The 17,845-nt window shown below is 34.4% G+C and overlaps 2 protein-coding genes across 2 annotated transcripts; both read right to left on the bottom strand.

Annotated features, from left to right (window-relative positions):
- Positions 1 to 2,471: 2,471 nt before the first annotated feature.
- LOC132178637 (protein neprosin) lies at positions 2,472 to 9,062 on the bottom strand. The gene is made up of 7 exons (XM_088512787.1): positions 8,847 to 9,062; positions 8,625 to 8,711; positions 8,272 to 8,541; positions 6,815 to 6,988; positions 6,621 to 6,674; positions 2,999 to 3,142; positions 2,472 to 2,876 (listed from the first exon to the last, which is right to left on the bottom strand). Exons 1-7 carry the CDS (start codon positions 9,060 to 9,062, stop codon positions 2,472 to 2,474), a joined length of 1,350 nt encoding a protein of 449 aa, XP_088368913.1.
- A 2,496-nt stretch (positions 9,063 to 11,558) lies between these two features.
- AILP1 (aluminum induced protein with YGL and LRDR motifs) lies at positions 11,559 to 14,987 on the bottom strand. Its single transcript, XM_059577506.2, has 5 exons — positions 14,706 to 14,987; positions 12,376 to 12,616; positions 12,146 to 12,266; positions 11,932 to 12,041; positions 11,559 to 11,831 (listed from the first exon to the last, which is right to left on the bottom strand). Exons 1-5 carry the CDS (start codon positions 14,906 to 14,908, stop codon positions 11,796 to 11,798), a joined length of 711 nt encoding a protein of 236 aa, XP_059433489.2. The 5' UTR covers positions 14,909 to 14,987; the 3' UTR covers positions 11,559 to 11,795.
- Between the last annotated feature and the right edge of the window lie 2,858 nt (positions 14,988 to 17,845).

Genomic DNA, 17,845 nt, shown 5'->3' with positions numbered 1-17,845 from the left:
TTTAATAAGCATACTTATCAATTAGTCCCGGATGGCCTAGATACTAAGGGGCGTTAACCCGGTCCTGGTTCTCGGTTATTAGCCAAAATCGGGAACCGGAACCAGGGTACCCTAGTTATTGGTGTTGGGAAACCGGAACTGGGTAACTGGGTCCCGGTTAACCAGCCGATTCCGGTTTGTATCTGGTTATCCGAACCGGGTAACCAGTTTTTAAAAAAATTTGTATTTTGAGCTTATTTTAGGTATTTGGCCTAAAATAAGCCCATTTTTTGCACACAGTTGGCCCATTAAAAAAAAAAACTTAGAAAGCCAAAAAAATCATAAAAAATCAATGTTTTTGCCTATATGGGCCTTAAAAATAAAAATTCAATTTTTTTAAATACCTTAAAAATCATTTTAAAAGCTTACATAATAGGCTAATACATAATATATGTAAACAAACCAACAACAAAAAGACATATCTCCTCACAACTACAAACCTAAAGAAAACAATAAAAACATATTTAAACAAACCAACAACCACAAGAAATACCCCCTTACTACAACAATTCAAACCCCCCCCCCCCCAAAAAAAAAAAAAAATCATAAAACAAGTATTTAAATAAATTACCAACCAAAAAAAATACCCCCTTACAATAAAAATAATTCATAAACATATTACAAACACAATGAAACCTAAACTAAAAACTAAACTGGACACGAAAAAGTAAAAGGGAAAATGTATGATAAATCCTTGAGTCAGCCCTTCAAAATTTTAATATCCTTAAGTTTTTTTTCTTCGAAAATTTAGTCCCTGGATCAATTAAAATGACAATAAAACCCTTGCCGTTAAAAATTTTTAACAGATGTTAAACAACTTCAAAACGCACCGTTTTGCTCCATTAAAATATTAATTTTTTTATTAATTTAATTTAAAAAATTAAATCTAAAAAAAATTATGGGTGGCCAGGGGTGGTGCTGCCACCCCTGGCCACCACCCAACCCCTATGGGGTGGCGCTGTCACCCCTGGCCACCACCCAACCCTTATGGGGTGGCCGCGAGCCACCCCATGGGGGGTTTGGGGGTGGCCTGCGGGCCACCCCAAACCACCCATAGGGGTTGGGTGGTGGCTGTTGCCACCCCTGGCCACCCATAATTTTTTTTAGATTTAATTTTTTAAATTAAATTAATAAAAAAATTAATATTTTAATGGAGCAAAACGGTGCGTTTTGAAGTTGTTTAACGTCTGTTAAAAAATTTTAACGGTAAGGGTTTTATTGTCATTTTAATTGATCCAGAGACTAAATTTTCGAAGAAAAAAAACTTAAGGATATTAAAATTTTGAAGGGCTGATTCAAGGATTTATCATAAATTTTTCCAAAGTAAAAATAAAAGCAATATATATATATATATATATATATATATATATATATATATATAAGGATTTATCATAAATTTTTCCAAAGTAAAAATAAAAGCAATATATATATATATATAGTTACCGGGTTATAACCGGGTGCCAAAAACTAGAACTGGAACTGGGGTCCACTGTTTTTGATTTTTTCCAACCGGAACCGATTCCCCAATTTCTCGATTTCAGTTATAATTTTTCGGTATTTTTTGACACCCCTTCTAGATACTCATAGACCCACAAGACAATTCCTATGAATGACTACCAACTTAGTTATGGGTCGTGCCTTTAAGGCCGAATTGTATAGCCTAAACGATGTTAGGACTAGGCCAGATGGCTAAGCCCACACCAAGATGCACTTACATCTTTATGAAAAAAATCACATACAATCCCCTCTCTCGCCCTAGGTTTTCAGGCTCTCTCACACACTAATACACTATGCATGGGCCTGGCGCAACCCAACGAAACCTAAACTGCATATTTAACCATTTTTGTTTTGGGGGAAAGACAGTCATGTTATGAGGAAATAAAAGAAGAGGAAAAAGGCTTGTCTAATCGACCATCTTACAAAACTTCTATAACAAATTATACAAGAGTTTAAAGTAAATAAAATTTAGGGAAAAATACACTTTAATGTTTTGAACTATCACTCATTTTACACTTACACTTTCAAACTTTAAAAAGTGATATCAAGTCCTCTCATATTACCACCACGTGTCAAACTAGACATTTTTGTAATTTTCTTACCAAAATACCCTTAGAGTTATTAAAAATAATCATTTAAAAAAATAAGCAAAAAAAACTAAAAACACCAATAAGGGGTAGCCCTTTTCATATTAGCCCCTTAATTTTTTTCCAATTGTTGTTTTTATATATTTTTTAATAACTTCAAGGGTACTTTAGAGATAAAAATGCAAAAATGCCTAATTTGGCACATAATGATAGTATGTGGGGCCTCAATTTTAGTTTTTAAAGTTTGAAGGCATAATTGCAAAATGAGTGATAGTTTAGGGGTTAAAGTATATTTTCACCTTTCATGGACGAAGAAATTATATCATATGATGATGATGCCGACTATGATCATGATCTTGGGCACCGATTTAAAATCACTAGCCCCACATTGAAATCATTCCCTGGCCCCCCATAGTAGAAGTATGTGCCCCATGGAATGTTGTTGGAGATCTTGATCTTGTAACAGCGGGAGTTTCTAGCTTTGGTCTTAAGATCTTTGGCACGACTGAGAATATTATTGACATTCACAATCTCTATGTTCCGAAAGTAGCTTGCTTTTCGAAACTTTTCATAGGGAAAGTGACCTGAGCCCATTTGGGTAAAGGTGTGCTGGCCGTTAGCCCTTCTGTTCAGCACCTCACCACCCCATTCTGCCCATGCAGCATGGTCTCTTGAGCAGGAAAATAGCTCTGCTGGCCAGTATCCTACGTCAGTGTCACCAATTCTTATCCACCAATTTCGTAGTTTTCGATCCTATTTAAATTGAAGGGGTAAAAAAAAACCAACTAAAAACCAAATCTGGGAATTAATAAAGTAAATGGACATGTGATATTTGTACTATAGAGTCTGTAATTATGTAATATGTATGTGTCTACCTTCCGGATGAAGATGGTAAGTTCATATTGCATGCCTAAATATGAAGATGGAGAAAAGGCACCCCCGATGGCTATCATGCTATTGGTTTGCACAAATCCTGCACAAAGAAGGTTGTAGCACCCCGTTGCCCCATACGAATCAGCCTGTACATGTAGTAGAGAGGCAAATGATGAAAAACGACAGTCGTCAGTGACATTGCTTCATTACTTGGAATCATTCTTTTAATATACCACAAGGGTGGTAGTTGAGTTGGTAGAAGAATTCATTTCATCCTAGTGGTCGCGTGTTCAAATCCGCTTGCGGTAATAGATGCGTGAACCAGATGCTACTTTGAAGGGGCTCTACTGGCTCACACCTTTGTGGGGTTGTGGTGACGGGCTCGCCTTCCCAGGCAGTAGCTATGGCTCAAACCGGACATTCCACAACGAGTGGGAACCCCGATGGTAACGCCTAAGGGGGGAAACTACACTGGTCGCCCCTTCCCACCTTTTTAATTAGAAAAAAAAAAAGAAAAAGAAAATTGACATACTATATGGATTTCAAATATATTATCTAAAATTTTGATAATTAAAAGAAAATTTTCTTTTTTCCTTTTGCTGAATCATTGATTAGCAGTTTAGATTGCATTTACACTCAATACACATGTGGGATTCGGGGTCTGTTAACCCTTATGAAGGGTAAGTGTTATAAGGCCGACTTGTAGCATTACTTTAAGGGGATTCTTGAACAATTTCACTTATAAGTAGCAACAGTTTTCGATCTTTAGATTTTTTATAAAAAAATAAAAAAAATTATGACATTAAATTACTTTTTCTTCCCTATTCAAATAAACTATACAATAACTTCTCTAATCGTTTTCCTATACCATTTAAATTTTCTTTAAATATTATTTCAAATAAATGCTAGAGATTGAAGGCAATTTTACACTGTATATTGATAGAAGAGACTTATTTTAATAGAAATTTCACACATCAATCCCTAACCCAAGGCCCATCACCCACCATTGAACCCCCCAACCCACCTCTGAGACTCCGCACCGAAGTCTAAAACCAACCAATATGGTGGCTCCAATGGTTTTGTTGGTAGTTTTGTTAATGAGATATTTTATCAAGTAAAAGGGAAATTATTTAGTGTGAAAGATTATATTATTTTTTGGTATTTCAAGCCGAGGTGTCTACTTCCTATTGGAGAATGCAAAACACTCAATTTATAGAAAAACTCAAACTGATTGAATGCTTTGTTGATAGTGTTAGAGAATATTAGGGGATTTGATTTCATTGTAATTATTTGTAATCTCCTATAATCAGATTTGATTTATAATCAAATCTGATTGATTTTATTGTAATTAGATTTGATGGTAATATTTGATTTGATTACCAAACTTATCTACCTCAATTCTCCATTAAATAGGAGTACCATGTATTGTAAAAAATATCAAGTAATAAGAGCATAATGTAGCCCTTTGGACTTTATCATGTGAACATAAGTCATAGACCGAACCACGAAAAAATCTCTTTGTCTATTTTATTTTATTTTTGCTTTTTATCTTATTTCCGCATTTATTTATGAATTTCTTCATATAGTGCTACCCTTGATTAGTTTCTTTATTGTTTCCCTTCGTTTACAAAACACCAAAGGAGTTTGTTTACATGTGGTTTTCTTTTTAATATATAAATATATATAGAAAAAGAAATGAGATTTAAGAAAGCTATTGTAAGTTGAATTATTGAAGAATGATTGATGACCGATTTGTTTCCGTTAGGGTGAAAATCCAATTGAGGATAAAGAGAAACGGAAATGTCAAAGAGAATTATATATAGTACCTTTGACCCCATCTTATTGGACGCGGCTTCCATGCGGTAAGCCAAACTACCGCATATCTGCGGTAGTTCGGTTTGAGGGTTGAGATGCTTCCAGGCAAGCTACTCATTAATTACACTAACGCCGACCCAAAAAAAACAAACGGAAATTAATCCCGTTAACTCCCTTCCATCTCATCTTCTCTCTCTTTTTTACTCAATACGTCTCTATCTGTTCTCTTTTTCTACCCAGACAGGCCTGATACTTCTTCAAGCGGCGGCGCAACCATCCTATGGATTTTGAGTTTTGGGTATTCTTCAGATTTTGAGTTTTGGGTATTCTCAAACATTTTCACTGGTATTTGAAGTTCAATTTGGGTAGAAAAAGAGAACAGAGAGACGTATTGGGTAAAAAAAGAGAGAGAGTTTTGGGTATTCTTCAGATTTTTAGTTTTGGGTATTCTCAAACATCTTCACTGGTACTTGAAGTTTAATGTTATTTCAATCACCCAACAGATATTCTTTAGAATTCCAGAATCTACTACCCAAAATAGGCCAGAAATATGCAGATTTCTTACACGAAGAAATTTTTCCTTCACGCCAAAAGAACACAAAATTAGTAACCAATAAACAGGAAGCAAAAAAACATAAAAAAAAATGTCAAAGTAAAAATTTGGAACACCCTAACAATGCAGATTTTCAAATGAATAACCAAATGCCAAAAGCCTTTACTTTAAAATTAAACATCAAACTACAGAAACAGGGGCACAAAACAGAGAAATGGCTAAATTTTTTGAAATATTCAAAGTTCTTCTTATAAGATATTCAAGTACCGGTGAAGATGTTGACAGGAGGCCTTCGAAATAAGGGTTTGAGGCGTCCACCTTATACTGGAAGTCCATCAGGCAATGCTTCATCCGTCAGGCAAGCCTCAGGTAGTGCTTCTACCAAGATTGAGCGATCCTCTTCTTCTGTAACGGCCAGGACTACAATTAGTCCTCATGCTCGCAATCGAGAGCTACGCAATCAGAAAGTGATTTTAAAACAAAGTAAAGAGCTAAGCCCTAGAGCCCCAGTCTCTGATTTTGATGATGATGATTCAGAGGAACCTCACAGCAGACTACTAGGTAAAAAAAAAGAAATAAAAAAAAAGAGAGAGAGAGAGAAGATGGGATGGAAGGGAGTTAACGGGATTAATTTCTGTTTGTTTTTTTTGGGTCGGCGTTAGTGTAATTAATGAGTAGCTTGCCTGGAAGCATCTCAACCCTCAAACCAAACTACCGCAGAAAGTTTGGCTTACCGCATGGAAGCCGCGTCCATATTTATAAAATGCAATGCAACTCTTTGCATTAGTTTTCTTTTCATAATTTCCATGAAAGTTATCACCTTCCATAGAGATCATTTAGTGTGGGGATCAGATGACCACACTTGTTATGGTGTGACCACCCCTACATCATCAAACATTACATGGCCCTAAAATGACATGTTTTTTAAAGATTACTACGATTTTGAAATACATGGCTCTGCATGATTAATATAATGACTTAAAACCTGGAATTTGTTACTTACTAGGGGGAATTCAGAATGTAAAAAAAGAATTACTATATTACAATGGAGTGATTAATTACCTTTTAAAATTCAGAAAGCTATTTGTCAAAACCTCAAACCATAGAGACAAAAATACATTTATCCCTTTGTACATCTCATGATATTGGAATTATAGAGTAAATTATCCTAATTGTATGCATATCCAAAGCAAAAAGTAATTTTTTATTTATTTTTTTAAACAGCAATTTATCGAAATAAGATCAAGAATTTTGACCGTCCAGTAAATGAACAATCTGGTTAAGCAGTCACCATAAAGCTCTGGAAAGACCTGAGTAGCATAATAATAAAAATTCAGAAAATTTTATACTAATTTTTAACTTCTTCAGTGTTATTTTTTTTTTTAAAAGAATACATTGATAAAATAAAGATTATGTGTGTGGAAGGAGAGGAAATGGAAGAAGTACCTACCTGCCATCCAGCTTCTATGGTGTTGGGGTTGAAACCCGAGGGGTATCCCGAAGCAATCCAAATTTGGGAGAGACTGAACTCGGTGTCCAGTTGGACTGATGGGCTCCACACGTTTATAGTCGCCTTTGCCCCCAATACAACTCGGGTTGATTTTCGGGTGTAGGCCACTGCATGCTATAAATGAACAAAATCTGACATTTACTTCATCAAATCTTTTTTTAAAAAATATTGACTTGATCGAAGGAAGAACAAAAAAAAAAGCCTTGTAGTTTTGTTGCTTTTGGCTATGTTTGGCAAATGAGTGGGACCGGAAGGAGGACTTAAAGACTCAAAACCTTTGTTTACAAACAAAAAAAACAAAAAAAAAAAAAAACTCAAAACCTCAAAAAATTTCTCTTACATCACATCAATCATTTTTTTTATTACTATTCAAATAAAAAAATCACTACAAAACTCTTTTTTTTTTTTTTTTTTTTCATACAAAACATTCTTACGTTTTTTTTTTTTACATCAATCAAATCTGCTACAGTTTCGGTCCACTTCATAGTTCTCTAAAAACTCATTGAATTTTGGCTATAAATAAGAACAACTTCACTTAGCTTCCTGAATGTCACGTATTTTATAAACACTCCTCCAAAGTTTAAAAACTCTCACTTTAATATATCAATCTTTTGATTTTTTTTCAATTAACCCCCTTCCGTTAGAGATTGGGGTTAAATCAAATGGTAGAAATTGTAAAAAGACCTTTTATACCTTTGAAAATTTTAAAATTTTAAAATTTACCCTTATTTACAAAAAAAAATTATTATTATTATATTTTATTTTTTTTGTGACCCCCGGTGAGTCACTTTGTGGGGTCACAACGTGACACATAAGTTTTTATTTATTTTTTATAGTAATAAAAATTTATTTGTTAATAAAAAATGATGGTATTTTAAGAATTTCACGCCCCTCCGTTAGGATTTAACAGTAAATCCTAATGGAGGTGAGTAATTGAAAAAAAAAATTAAAAGATTGATATACAAAAGTAAGTGTTTTTAAATTTTAAAGGGGTCTTGTAAAATACGTGCGTGACATTTCAGGGGCTACATGAAATTAGCCTTAAGAATAACTATACTCTGCCTATGGTCAGAGCTTTTTCAAAATCTTTCATGCATGGTTTCATGGCTATTTGGCTAACGCATTTGAAGACTTAGTTGGTCTTTCTTCCTTAATTTGGTAGTAGAATATTAGAGAAGGGCATCTCCCTTTTAGCTAAGCCAAGGCCCATTTTCGAAGAAATAGAGTGAATGAACAATTGCGTTTGAATTGGGGGTTGTTGTTTTGTTGTTCCAGCTGGTTTTTGCCTTGCTGGAGTACTGTTTGTAATTGTTTTGAGCTTCCAATGCCTCTTATTTCCCCGTTTTGAAAAAAATAAAAAGACGATGATGATACACAATATATACGTATATATATACCTCATGCATATTCATGCCTATATATGGTGGGTCATTGGAGGTAGTAAGCGGAAGCCTAGGTTGTTTCTTCCCAAAATGAAGCAAAGACTTGGCTCTTAAAACATCACCAACTGTGCTTCGGCGTATGGGAACCGTTCCCTTTGGACATGTTGTCCCATTTCGATGCCACATTTGCCATGCATCTCTCACTGCTTCCTTATCATCATCATCATCATCATCATCATCTCCCACCCTATCTTTTTTCACTTTGGGCATCTCTGAAGGATGTCTCTGTTGCATGCATATTAACACAATCATATATACACTGATCATAGTCGAAGAAAGAAAGAGCTTTTGTATATGTATATATATACCTGGATCTTGTGATTCTTTAAAAGCGGATGATCTAAAGCTGGCTGTTTTCTTTTATGGACACAATCAATGGTATCTCCATCTGGGCTCTGGTAATTAGGTGATCAAAAGACCCACAACCAACCAGAAATAAATTAAGGAAACACACATGGAAATATACGAGCAAAGAAAAAAGATATATAAAATGTGTGTGTGTATATATATATATATATATATATATATACCTCTATCGTCAAGACAGCGGGCTTGTTAATCTTGTCCAAATGCCCCTTTATCCTTTCAAGTCTCAAGCTACTCACTTGCCTATACTTTGTGTCATTTAGGCCCGAAACAACCTGAAATCTTCCAAGAAAGATGATGAAAAAGATAGGCAGCAGCAGAAGAAGAGCTGAAAACCCAGCTGCTGATCTCTTCCTTCCAACAATACCCATATCTCTCATTAGCAAAAGAAACGTTTGATTTTTTTTCTTCTTCTTTCAAGAAAAGAAATTAAAAACCCAGACATACCCAACTGAAACACCCCCTTTTTATATTCATAATTGATCTCTCCTTCAATTAATGTCCATCTGCAACTATACACTTCGTCATTAAACGGCAAACATTCCTTTGTTAGTTTGTTTCACCTTTTTTAAACGGCAACTACCACTCAATTGGGTGTGCAAAAAAAAACCTTTGGCACTGCGACATGTCATTGCCAACTTTTATATAAGAATAACGCTAAAAATTACATTTTTATTTCATCAACTATATATTCAGTTAAGCTAAAGTGTTGGAGTACTATAGAGAAAGAAATAAAGAATGATGAAAAGCCACAAAAATATAAATGCACCGATTATTAAGAAAATGTAAGTCTATGCTCTTTGATGTACTAAATTGTATAACACATTAGATTCTTTTTCAAATGCACGTATCACTTACAAAATTTTGTTAATAATACTGGTTATGGTGACACGATTGCTTTTAGAGAAAGAAAATTTGAAAATTAAATTTATAAAATCAGCAATATTGTCAAAGATTCACAAGAAAGATTAAATAAATTAGCCATGTTATCAATTGAAAAAAAAAAAAAAAAAAAAAAGTTAAAATCCCATAAAGCAAGAGGAATAATTTTTAAATAAAAATTATTTAAATATAATAAAAATAAATATTATTTAAATATAATAAAAAGTCTACTTTAAGCCTCAAAACTTATAGGGCCAGCCCTGCCCCCATCTTCTATACATAAAACAAACCTTTGGTCTTTTGGCTCATCGGGATGTAAGATAGCTGACGTGATAGATTATTGATTAAATGATTAAATTTATCATTTTTATCAGCTTAAACTTTTGTGGCAAGTGTTGATTTCATACGGTATCAGAGCAAAGGTCTTAAGTTCGAACCTTATCTCCGACAATTCACTTATCATTTTAATTAAATATTTCATGTGTTGGGTCTCTCACCTATTAAAAAAGGAATTTGAGCCTACATGCAAGATGAAGTGTTAGATTATTGATTAAATGATTAAATTTACCTATTTCTATTAGTTTAAACTTTTGGACGTATGTCATTGACCGTGCCAAGTAAAACCTATTATCTTTATTTCCTTTTATTTAGTTGATCATGTTAGAATATATTCAAAATATATTTTATGATATTTATATGATTGATTTATATTTCTTAGTATTGGCCGATTTATATTTCCTTGTACAAGTCAGATTTAGGTTTACTTGTATAGGTCGACTTATTCCCCTATAAGGTTATAAATAGGGACATTTGTATTGTAAACAATCAACTAAATAAGCATAATGCAGTCCTAAGGACTATTTAGAGTAGTAGCCGTAGGTTTTTAATATTGAACCACCCGTAAATTTTTTGTGTCTCTTTTATTTCTCTTTGCTTCTACTATTATTATCATATTTTAGATTTGCCCACAAATTTCAACTTGATATCAGAGCTTCATCATATTTCAACATATCATTTTTTAATACATAATACTCTTATTTATATGAGAATTGAGATGTATCAGTATGGTAGTGAAAAAGCTCAACATAATAGTAAGTAAAGGTCAATATCATTTTAATTTTATGTTTGAACAAAAAGCCCAACAAAGTTGTACTTCTTTGTGAATCGATAAGCCACATCAACTTGCAAATACCATCTATGCAAATGGAGCACCGTAGCCTATTATCGCTTAATCAATTTCAGCGTTTAAAATAATGGGAATCTAGGGTTTTTAGACTTTAACGTAATGAAACCCAATAAAGAACGTACCTAGTTGTTGAAATTTATACGTGTTGGGGAGGCTTCTATGTCAGTTGTTGTTTTTATATACAGAGTCCATTGATTAATATGGGTGGTAATTTTTGTTCACGTGTCGATATCGGATTGTGTTGAGGCATGTATATAAAACTATATAAGTTAATCATAATCCGATCCGTTTAAAACTCTTCGATCATAACTCTCTAATTTTGTATTTGGTTAGTGTCGAGTTTGCAAGTGCCCGCTATAATTATGTCGTGTGTTAGGTTCGAGTCATATCAAAGCATGCGTATAAAACTATATATATCAACCATAACCCGACCTATTTAATTAAACATGTCAGACTCTTTAATCTTAACCTTTTAATTTCGTGTTGGATTTGTATTAAGTTTGCGAATCATGTCAAAAATTGCCAACCCTACACTTAATCTAGTTGAGCCATTCCAAGCTTGTTTTCAAATTGTAGTTAGAGGAGATTATTTGTCATGAGTGGTAATTCAGCTTCGGTTCTTGGGAACTAAATGTAATTTTATTCAATATTTTATATCTCTGCAATTTCCCCGATATTATATTTTTTTTATATGTATGTGGTTTGTAGATTTTGACATTAGAGCTACTATGGCATAAGCTTTATATCATGGTCTTAGAATTCAAGGCTACGCATAATGTTTTGTGGATGAGAACAATTAATCACAAGATTGAAATCCTTAAACCTTGTTTTATTACACTAGAAAGGGAAGCTGTACATTGGTTGAAGCTTAGAGCGAAGGCTAACTACACATAAAAACAGAGTCTACCAACAGACACGATCTCTCACTCATTCAGGTATTTACATGGCCCATCATGCATGCATACCCTTGCCATATAAAAACCTCTACATCTCCATCCCACAAGTATATATAGATTATGTCCGTCCACCATTCAAGCAGAGTCATCTACTCTGTGGCTGCAAAAACTGCTGACCCTTCCACCTGAAATTTCACCCGCCCCCACACCACACCAAATTGTCAAACCAATACAACAGAAAGTTAATTATAATATGTGGGTGGCGTGAATTCCAGAAATTTGTACCTTGAATGTTGCACCCCAGATCTCTTCATCAGCAGCAGGCACCGCAGTGATCTTATGCTTAGGATTCTCGTAGCTCCTCAGTCCTCCTACTGCTGTGGAGAAGAAACACCCTACAGAAGAATCCATGGCGTGCAGAATTGTCAACAAAGTGAAGTAAATAACAATGATAATTGATGAGGCACCTAATCAATGTTGTTTCATTAATTTCACCCACCTTGAGGGAAAGAAGCAAGTGACTTGCCACAAGCACCTTTAAGCAAATCTGCATCGTTAGCGAAGGCGACATATCCGTCAGCAGTGATTCCCCAATACAAAGGAACCTTACCATATTGGTCCTGTTGTCACAATTACATATATACACCCAATTAATTAACCAAATCAAAGCTAGCTAAATTAGCTTCAGCAAGGCGTTTTGGTGGGTGGTGGGTGGAGTGATTAACTTACAGAAGCAACGAAGAGGGTTGAGGTAGACTTGTCAAAGACGACGAAAGCGAAATTCCCGCTGAGGTGGCCGACAACATGGTTGGGAGGATACGGAGCGCGATCACGAAGCGCCTTGTACGCCTCGATCACCAAAATCACCTCGTTCGCAGACTTGGCTAGACCATATTGCTGCCTTAAACTTCCCAAGTTGTCGAGCGCCCCCTCGAATAAGCAGAATATCTCATCCTTCACGGCAAACGACCTGCAAATTCCCACCAATTAAGACTTTTTTTGTCTTTTTGTTTAGATTTTCAATTAAGTTCGCTAAACGACCTATCACTTACCCCGTTGGGTCCCTGGAGGGACCCCCCCGCCTAAAGTTATGTAATCCTTATCCTAATCCCACCAACCTTATCCGGTCTAAAGGTCCAAAAGCGTAACTACGGCATGGCGGTGTGGCCAGTATCGAAAGTCGAAAAAAGAGAGGAAAAAACGAGACATCCACACACAGTAAATGGACCCACGAATAATTAACCTTTGCTCTCGCATCAATGATCGAGAAATGGTGGTTGTGACTTGTAGCTCTCTTGTACCCACTTCATAAAATCGTGGCTGTGACCACTACTGACTGAAATTGCCCATATACAATCAAAAATAGTCCTATTGTTTGAGTAAATATATCTCATGTAAATATATCTCAGGTATATATCTCCTATAAACATATGATATGTTCTTAAAAACGCCATTGAATTAAATTTGATTATTATTAAATTTTAATCAATTAATAATTTTAAAAACTACATTAAAATTAGAAAAACTCAAAGAAGACTCTAGTCCTCATTATTTACGAAACAATTTTAATACCTATAATATTGCAACTTTTTTTTAAAAATTGTTCGTTTGATAATGGTTTTACATTTTTTTTTAAATAAACAATTCTACGCACACCACACTTTTTAAATGTAAATTTTACTAAAAAATACTTTCAATTTTAGCTCAAATCAAAATCGAAAGAAAAAAAAAAAAAATTTTAAAATCATTATCACAATCTACCAAAGAAATATTTATTTATTTTTCTTTGGTTACTTTTAACGTATTCCCAAATCGACCAACCCAACTGTCAACATTCAGGTTTCTTCAAAAGGTGGTCGGACCAGTCGGTCCTCCACGACCACAAGTCATCCACATTAAATGTCAATTAACGTTAACCATCATCCTACCGTCCACGTATTAGCTATAACTTAATTTCCGCCAAGTCAAACACGCGTGGGGCTGAGGCTCACGAAAGCATACTCTGATACTCAGTACTTCAAGACAGCGAATCTCTGTAGCCACGTGCCAAGCACGGACAAACCTATCTCCACCTACTAAATGCCAAAATATACTTGTCCATGGTGGACCCATCCCTCAAGAATCACCGCTCGCTCATCAACCAATATGATCTTAAAATCATGACCATTGGATATCTTCACCCTCCACGTCACGTGAGCTACGGACGTGGAGGGTGGAGATATCGTCTTTCTCTGCAAAGTTCGATCTGAGAAGTTGTAATAAAAGTATGGTATTTGACCTGAATTCTATATAAATTTCATACGAAATTAAATTATAAGGAGTCGAGGAAATTAATTGATTAATTAAATAAATTAAGTTTAATTTATATAATTTTATGTCCATTATTAGACACAATTTAAATTTAGCCTAATAATTTTTTAGACAACCTATAAATTTACATGAATCATTCATAAAATTAAAAATTAAATATATTCTTAAGAAACTTAATCGGCTGAAACCACGGGATCTCTAACTCGAATCCCACCATCCTCTTAAGTGGACGTGTAAAAAAATAATAATAATAAATAAATCTAAACAACACGAAACACAAATAGCGACCCATAGGCCATAGATCAATTTTTGCAGTACTAGTTAAACATTTGATCTTTTTGTTGATCAAATGTTCCCGGTCCTCCGATCGCCACACTCTGCTTTCAGACTGCCGTCCCCATCACCGATCAAAAGACGGTGTAAGATCATTACTTGGTTATATTTGTTAAGATGGACCACGATTTTGTAAAACCATGTTTATGTCGCTAGTTTTTCTGAACAAAACAAGATTAATAGCATATATAAATTGTGAAGACTATTGATAAAAATGGTGACATAAATCAGAGCAGGCAGACTATGGTGTTTCAAAATCATGATCCACTCTAACAATACTAATTAAGTCATCAATAATCTGAATTTTAAGTGTTGAGGAGCAATTAATTGTGCATTTCTACCAATCAGAATACGGTTCCCCCGTGATCTAGCACAAAACGAATATCGACGGTTTCTTTTTCTTCTTTTTCATTTACCTGGGCAGTAACGGCGACTCTTTGTGGTGAGTGTAAGCCAACTGGACGTTGTCTCCCACCTGCAGGGACACCGCGGACTCATTGGTCTCCACGAACCGGTTCACCAGCGCCGTCGCCGTGATCTTGGGCGACGGAGTCCGGCAGCCGGCGGCTACCAGCTCCTCCGGTGGCGACACGATCGAGCTACTGAACACTCCCAACATCTTCACCTAGTAAATCGCCTCTTTCTCCTTCTCTCTCTCTTGATAGGGAGTTCAGAGCTCAGACAATGGAATTCGGAGCTGTTTGTTGGCTTTGCCATTTATAGAAAGAGGAGGAAGGAGAAGGGATGGTCTTTTCGTCTTTTCGAATCATTGTGTTTTTTGATTGTCCAATGAGGAAGTAGGAGACATGTGACGCGTGGGGTCCACGTGGGGCGATGATTCTTGAACGTCGGATAAGGACGAGAAGAGTTATGGGACACTCTGGGGCCTACCATAGGGTAGTACTTCCTTTGTTAATATGTGTGTCAAGCCACTAAAGCAAGCCTGTGGCTGTGGGGCAGTTTATGATCAGCTGGGGAAGTATCCAGATTATCCTCATATTATCGACTGATTCCCTTGTGCCCCGTCATCGAAATGATTGTATAGATCCATGATTGCTCTTGAAATGATTATAGTAATCCATGATTGCTGCAATTTCACTGGATCGATTGCACGACTAAATGCACATACGATCATTAGAGTATATTTATATATATATATAGGTAGTTTTATTCTCCAACTACTTTACGGTGCTAATGCTGTTTAGATCAATTTTTGATTAAAAAATATATATAATAATTAGTTAGGACGGTCATTTCGTGAAATAATTATAAAATAAAAGTATAGCATATAACATTATTTATATATGGTGACAATTATTATGTAAATCGATAAATAATTAAATTTGATTATATACAATATGTAATGATGTTATGTAGACTATGGCGTCATTTTATAAGTCTTTATAATACTTGTCATATCAACTATTAAATAATTAAATTTAATAATTACTGACGTGACGGTTCACATAAACTATCAAGTATTTATAAAGGTAGTTATAGTAAAATTTGCATTGCCAATACCTATTACTAATGAAACTAGTGATTTTTCATTGCACTTGGTAGGAGAAATCGGTGATTTTAAGTGCATCACATTTTTTGAAAAAGGTAATTCAATTTTAACCATTAAATGACAAATGATCTTTAACATTCATTCACTTTAACAACGTTTTTGTTTGAGCAAAAATTATGGGAAATTACGTCACTAAGCAACCATTCCTTGGCTTTTTGGAAATGAACTGAATATGGTTCTGATGCCGAACGTAAAGCGCAATCAAATTTGGCAAAATTTTGTGTCGGATAAGCTTGATAAGAGACGGCTACTATCAATCAGAATCTCTTAAAAATTGTAATATATAAACTTTGAGCAGAAATCATCCAAAAGCTTATATACATATGATTTAGGGTCGTAACATATCTCCATGCTTTCGTAGTCAACATCTACGGCTGCTTATTTTATCGACACTGACCCAATGATAGTTTTTTCTCTTTTGGCGGTTCTACTCACTTATCAGTATTTTAATCCAGCCCATATGTCGCTCCCTTTGTGACTTGAATCCGTAACATAGTGTTTAGTTCTATTACTAAATAATACAAATTTTGAGTAAAATTTACTATTAAAACCCGGCTTATAAATGAAGGATATCCAAAAACTTATATACACATGATTAAAATTAGATGATTATAAAATTTAGACCATTTTTTTACGTCCAAACGCGACATTCGACCATAATAACTGTGTACGGGTAAACTATGATTATGGGAAGCCAGCAGCCTACATACCACTTGCCACAAATGACAAAGCAAGTTGCATGATGTGTTACCTTTAACGATGTTGAAAGCTTAATATATAGTATTATTTATACTTCAATGCTCGCATATTATTTATTTATTTATAGTACATGTTCGAGATTTTTTTTTTTATTACTATTTAATTGAGAAAAGTAAAATTTGAATGAGAAAAGGAACTGCCCAGCTGATTATTATTGATTATGTTTTATATTCATGTATCCTTGGTTGTACAACTTTGGTGGTGGACTGGTGGGTAGTCTAAAATAGTTTTTCTTATTTAAATTTTATTCAAAGGTTTTACAACAGACGGGTCCAAGTTTCTCCAATGAAAACCACGGTCTGGGCCTTAGGTTTCTGTGTTCTGATGCCAATTTGGACCTAAATTAAGGTTCTAGCCACCAACCTTAATACAATAATCAACATTATTATTTTAATTAAGCTAATCAGAAACAGCGGCTTGGTATCAAAATGAAAGGTTTTTTTTTTTTAAAAAAAAAAAAAAATTGGGTTCGAAAAAATTACTCTAATTCAATCTATTGAACTAACATCTGTTCTTAAAATATGTGATTTTCACATGCATTTTTAATAGGATTAACAGAAGACGTGACATATGTTGATAGAGTTAAAATTTATGTGAGAATGTTATGGCATCAAAACATCCATCGAAATAAGATGTTAATTAAAGTTATTAGAGATTCCATACCCATTGGGAGAGATCTACAGGCAATAGATTCTACATGTTAGGGTTGGTATACTAGATAGTATCATTAATTAATCTATTAATAATCCTTTAAGTCCTCTTCCACGTCATACACAAGACAAAAGATCGATTAGATTCTTCCTTCAAAAATAATACTTGAAGTTACAAACTGAATGTTTATTAAAAATGCTTTAAAAATTAAGGTACCAGTTTGAAAAACATCGTTGATAAAACGAAAAGTAACACCATTTTATTTAGTTGTTGCTTACGTACGATAGTTTCTATGAAGTTACACTTACACATGAAGATTGGAATAAAAATGGACATGACAGATGGAAATTTATATATATATATATATATATATATATATATATGCTCACATATATGGAAGATCAAAGAATCTCATTCCTCTATGCGTCTCCGTCATCTTTAGTACTTATGGGCTGTGTTTGGCAAACGGTCGGATTGGATTGGACAAAAAAATTCATATTAAAATTAACCCCAACATTCTTACTTTTTACATCACATTAATCACTTTTTATTTATATTTAAATAAAAAAATCACTA

The sequence above is a fragment of the Corylus avellana genome, chromosome 2 (assembly GCF_965113065.1).
Source record: "Corylus avellana chromosome 2, dhCorAvel1.hap1.2, whole genome shotgun sequence".
NCBI classification, from domain to species: Eukaryota; Viridiplantae; Streptophyta; class Magnoliopsida; order Fagales; family Betulaceae; genus Corylus; species Corylus avellana.
The sequence above is the reverse complement of the archived record's forward strand: the minus strand, read 5'-3'. Positions and strand labels throughout refer to the sequence as shown.